General features: G+C 35.9%; 1 protein-coding gene across 5 annotated transcripts in view; it reads right to left on the bottom strand.

Annotated features, from left to right (window-relative positions):
• Positions 1–685: 685 nt before the first annotated feature.
• Positions 686–5,794, bottom strand: part of LOC121772015 — a 9,925-nt gene continuing 4,816 nt past the window's right edge. For 2 of the 5 annotated variants that reach the window (XM_042168928.1, XM_042168927.1), the window contains 3 exons: positions 2,702–2,812; positions 2,235–2,345; positions 1,482–2,154 (listed from right to left, as the gene is read on the bottom strand). In XM_042168928.1, the coding sequence (XP_042024862.1) occupies positions 2,123–2,154; positions 2,235–2,345; positions 2,702–2,812 (254 nt within the window). In that variant the 3' untranslated portion in view covers positions 1,482–2,122. Of the gene's footprint in view, positions 842–1,082; positions 2,155–2,234; positions 2,346–2,701; positions 2,813–3,280; positions 3,350–5,794 lie in introns of those variants that run through there. The other 3 variants (XR_006044237.1, XR_006044235.1, XR_006044236.1) reach the window with 3 other exon arrangements.

Consider the following 5,794-nt stretch of genomic DNA (forward strand, 5'->3'; position numbering starts at 1 on the left):
ATCGGTAAAGCTTTAGGTTTTAGGCGGGAGAGAGCATGGCTGCTCTCAAGATATGAGGAAATATTGTCTGAGCCCGATAACTTTAAGTTCATGACGGCCTGACAGAACGCCTCCATTGCCCCACTACTCCTGAATTAATAAACAGGTCACAGGGAAGAAAACAAACAATAAAGAAGCAAAAGGGGAAAGGAAAACGAGAAAGTAATCAGGAATGAAGAAAGAATTCAGAAGTGTGAGATTTTAGTTAACCAGTGGGATCAAGTTATATGTGCTATTAATAGAACTTGTAATATGCAAACTCATAACAAGGAAGAAAATCCTCAAGAGTAAAAACATGGGAAAACCAAAAGGATCAAGATAATGTGTAAACAGGGGCCAAAAAGTTATAAGACGTCTACATCCAAGCACCTCTATGGGAGTTTCTCTTCGCACAGTTATAACACCAGACCCAATGTTAATATAATCCATAAAGGGCACAATGAGAGAGAGTAGTACAGTTAAACGTGACAATTTACTTGCTGAGGTTTATCGACGAGGCAGATTTTAATGACAGCAAAGCACCACTGAGTGATTGCATTGTGGGTTTGAGTAGATTAGCTCTTAATAATACAGTCAAAACAAGGTAAAAATGAAAAAGTATCAAGTGAACTACATCAAAGTAGACAAAGACCCTATTACTTGCCTTAGGAAAGGTAGGTGTGTTGTGATGGCTTCATGTAATTAGGAGTGAACTCTCATCTAGAGAACTCGGTGGTCTCTGTTGTAGTGGGATCGAAGAGGGAATTGCTAACCCAGACAATATGCTGCCGAGTCCGATCAGAGAAAATGGTGGGCCTGCAGTCTGAAACCAAAAGGATGAAATTGCAGTGATCATGAGTTCACACAAATCACTTGGAGTAGAAGTATTATCCACAACCACATAGACAAGGTGAAACTAGAAACCACATATAGGCATGTGGGAAGATGATTTGGATGAAGACATCGAGATAACACTTTTTGTCATGTTTTCTAAGAATCAATCATCTGTTTCTCATATGCAGGTTAAACTACTTAACAGGAAGATAACATTACATGTTTAATACCTCTATATGTGGAGATGAAGATTGAATAAGACTGTGTCGTTGATCAGTATTGGCACTATGGCTAACACCAGTTCAGTATAAGCCGCTGAAATACTGTTAAGTGCCCTCCCTATAAATGTTACAAAGTGCAGGATATGATGGCAGTACAGTGGCCACTAAATGAGACGGTCCACAAACTATTCCAATGCCTTGCTCCCAAAGGAAAACATCAGAATGTCATAAAGCCAAGGTCAGACTGAAATTCACAATAATAACATTAACCAATTACCTAGGAAGGAACAAACTTTTGAATTTGCAAGCTTCCTCAAAGCATTGAAAACCGCTCGTAAAGCAATACCCAGCATAAGGTTAGTCACAAGTTGATGCTTAATGACTGATCCTGAAGCACAAGCATTCACAAAGGATAAACATTATAGGCAAGTTGAAAATTTTAGAACGGGGTAACATTACAAGTAACATAGTTAGGTTGAAGCGTATTTTACAACATTATAGACAACTAGGAACTATCACGGAAAACACCCTAGTTTCCCAAGAATAACACAAGAATATGCTGAATTATCTTAGTAGCCTCAAACGCAGCAATCTGACTCAAACAGAAAGTCTTTCCTGCATACAACAAAGAAAAGGGTTACAGGTTTAGTGCAACACGTAGAAGAATTCCAAGGAGAGAAAAATAATAAACTGTTGTATGTATTCCACTTCCTACAACTAAACAAAAATTATATCTAAATGTATGTACAAATAAGAGAATAACTAACCACACATCCTGGTATCGTGCAGATATCGTGTTCCTCATAATTAGACAAAGCAAGTCCAACCCAAATTTTATTAGGTACCGACAAGTGTAGAGCATCAGAAAGATTTTGCAGTAGTTCTTCATTGATGGCTTTAGTATGAAATGACACACTTAATATCGAACTAAAGTAAGGTTTAATAAATAAATATTTGAATATTGAAGCAATTATTGGTTGCAGCTTTATACCCTTCAACTCGCTGGAATAAATAGTGAGGTGCTCAAACCTGAACTGGATCAATAATTCTTAATGAGATGACCCACAAACTGCTCCAATGCCTTGCTCCCAAAGGAAAACATCAGAATGTCATAAAGCCACGGTCATACTGAAATTCACAATAATAACATTAACCAATTACCTAGGAAGGAACAAACTTTTGAATTTGCAAGCTTCCTCAAAGCATCGAAAACAGCTCGTAAAGCAATACCCAGCATAAGGTTAGTCACAAGTTGATGCTTAATGACTGATCCTGAAGCAGCATTCACAAAGGATAAACATTATAGGCAAGCTGAAAATTTTAGAACGGGGTACCATTACAACTAACATAGTTAGGTTGAAGAGTATTTTACAACACTATTAATCTGTTCTTATGTTCTCTAAGTAAACCAGAATTTGTTGTATCAATCATAATCATCAAACGGACAGTTAAAGATAACAAACTCAAACACAGTAGACTATGTATAAAACTAATTAGAGAACTGGATCAATAATTCTTAATGAGATGACCCACAAACTGCTTCAATGCCTTGCTCCCAAAGGAAAACATCAGAATGTCATAAAGCCAAGGTCATACTGAAATTCACAATAATAACATTAACCAATTACCTAGGAAGGAACAAACTTTTGAATTTGCAAGCTTCCTCAAAGCATCGAAAACAGCTCGTAAAGCAATACCCAGCATAAGGTTAGTCACAAGTTGATGCTTAATGACTGATCCTAAAGCAGCATTCACAAAGGATAAACATTATAGGCAAGCTGAAAATTTTAGAACGGGGTACCATTACAACTAACATAGTTAGGTTGAAGAGTATTTTACAACACTATTAATCTGTTCTTATGTTCTCTAAGTAAACCAGAATTTGTTGTATCAATCATAATCATCAAACGGACAGTTAAAGATAACAAACTCAAACACAGTAGACTATGTATAAAACTAATTAACTGGTATATAAAAGATGTTAAGTCAAATTAAATTTTTGAGGAACTTGACCAGACAGATAAATGTAACAGAAAAAATCATGGCATCAAATATACGGAAATCGGAGTAGTCAAGATTACATAAATTGTAATTAAATTATTTACTATAGTAGTGGGAACAAGCTGCAGTTTACATTCCGGCATTGCAAAAAATATTAAAATCATGAGAAAGATCAGTCAACCTGCAACAGAAGTGGCAACACTTACCTCTAGAAAGTATCTTTACTCGACACTATTTGAGTGCTCAACCAGCTTCCAAGGCCCACGATTTCTTTTTAGAAGCAAGTTCAGCAAACCTAATGCCGAAGTAAAAAGGAAATGTGTCTAGTAAGTAATGGGAAAGAGCATATAAAAACATTTAACAGATATATTATGAAGCCAAGATTTGACAATCAATGGGTTTTACATTTCAAAGCAACACTTATATAGCACATATTTGTACAGGGCATACGAGACAAAGAAAAATAGGATGCTATGCATGTAATATTAATTATGCTGCAAGGTAGCAAAAAGTGGATTAGAAAAGTAGAAAAACGTCAGGCATAGTATAACAAACAAAAATATAATATATGTAACAGATCAATTATAAAGCTGCAAAATGCAGCAAAGAATGAAATTAAATAAGTAGGAAAAATATAGGCGCAACAACCAAGAAACAGAAGATCACAAAGCAAGCTCAAAAATCATAAATAGACTTGTGCCTTCAGTTTTCCACCCTTTCCCCCGCATCTTTTAAGTTAAGAACTCAGTCGCCCCCTACCACCCTTGACCTTCAGATCGACTAAGTACTTTCTAGTCTATTTATGCACTAGGAACTATCACGGAAAACACCTTAGTTCCACGAGAGATAACATTTGCAAAAACGAATCTAAATGCTTAGAGAGGCCTTCAAATCGACTAAGAGTAACACGAGAATATGGTGAATTATCTCAGTAGCCTCAAACGCAACAGGATTGGTACACAGCAGCTCTGTAATCTGACTCAAACAGAAAGTCTTTCCTGAATACAGCAAGATTGGTACACAACAGCTCTGTAATTAGATAAATAAGCACATTCACAAGACATTAGATAATCCTCTACTTCAAGTCACGTCAAATCACACGAATCATCTTATTCTTTAGAGCATATTTCTGTTTAGAACAAGAATTGTACACGAACTAATTCCCTAAGAGCTAGGCATCCAATGCTTCAATGTAAGTTCGATTTATGTCTTGGGAGTCTCAAACCATCGTCGCTAATTCGTAAAGAGAAGTTCTTCCGGCTATTCTTTATTTTAAGCACATAAGATCTTTCTCCCAAAATCAAGCAAAATTCGTCGCTCACAAGTCAATATGATAAATAAATGTAAAGGTCTTATTCATTTGGATGTAACGGGGCTTTTGGTAAAGGTGTGATCATATTTGGATTAGTAGCTTATCACCATTCTTAAAATACTAGCACATCCCTTACAACATCCTTCACATCTCACTGAATGCGTAAAAAATTCTGACAGCTCAACACCCCAAACTTGAGATTTTTCTACCATCTAAACCAAGTCATCTTATTCTTTAGAGGCATATTTCTGTTTTTTGCTCGATATTTTTTTCTAGCCTTGGCTTTTTTTACTCATGAAAGGCTGCCTTTTTATTTTATTTTTTTACAAGCCTTGGCTTTTTTTACACATGAAAGGCTGCCTTTTTTATTTTTTTTCTAGCCTTGGCTTTTTTTTACACATGAAGGCTGCCTTTTTTATTTTTCTAGCCTTGGCTTTTTTTTACACATTAAAGGCTGGCTTTTTATTTTTTATTTTTTTCTAGCGTTGCCTTTTTTTCACACAGCTTTTTCACTTTGTATCTCAGTATAAATGAATACCACCTAATAAATGTTCCAGGACTTCCACAAGCTTTTTCTTGCCACCATAAATACCCTCCAGAGAATGTGCTAGCACTTTAATTTTAGTGACTAGGGTAGAAAATATAGGCCAACAAATGGATATAATAAGTAGGCTAATATAGTGACTTCAAAATTTTCAACAAAGAAATAAGGCTTTTGGGGCTCAAACTGGCTCTCTAGGGGTTTATGTAGGGTTAGGCATGTGATAATTTGGATATGAGGCTTTTAGTCCTATTGCCTAAATCATTTTATTCACCAATATCAACAAGATTGCAACTGATAAAGCTCCTCATTCAGTCGATCGGCCCTATGGCTTTTCAATTAATTTTCAAAACAGGATAGTTCTCTCTCCCTTAGCTCAGAAATCGGGCACCAAAGAACACACTATTGTCACTTTATCTGAAGCACGGGAAACCTAGTTCTCCAGAAGTTAGTAAGCAACAAGTTTACAGACCAACCCTTGAGAGAAATGAAGTCCACACTAGTAACCCATAAAAAAGTGGTGAAAGTAGTGACAATCAATAGAGAGAAAATCTTGCATGCACACACAAATAGCAAGTGGTGAAACTCTGTTCGTGGAAGCATTTTGTCCTCACTACAAAGTAACATAGTACTAGGGCAATTTTTGGATAGTTCTGAAGGTAATATTCGTTGTTTATTATCGATTGGTTGATGTGTAGGAAATCATTAAAAACTAAGGAGATGCACATATTAGAGAGCCATGACAGACAACCTCTCGGAAAATTACTTTTAATCATAACATGTCAATTACCAAAAAAAACATTTAAAATTCTCTATACAATCAACAATCAGTGCATGAATGAGAATACATAATCATTAGGCACTCTT

Source organism: Salvia splendens, chromosome 16 (genome assembly GCF_004379255.2).
Source record: "Salvia splendens isolate huo1 chromosome 16, SspV2, whole genome shotgun sequence".
In the NCBI taxonomy this organism is placed as follows: Eukaryota; Viridiplantae; Streptophyta; class Magnoliopsida; order Lamiales; family Lamiaceae; genus Salvia; species Salvia splendens.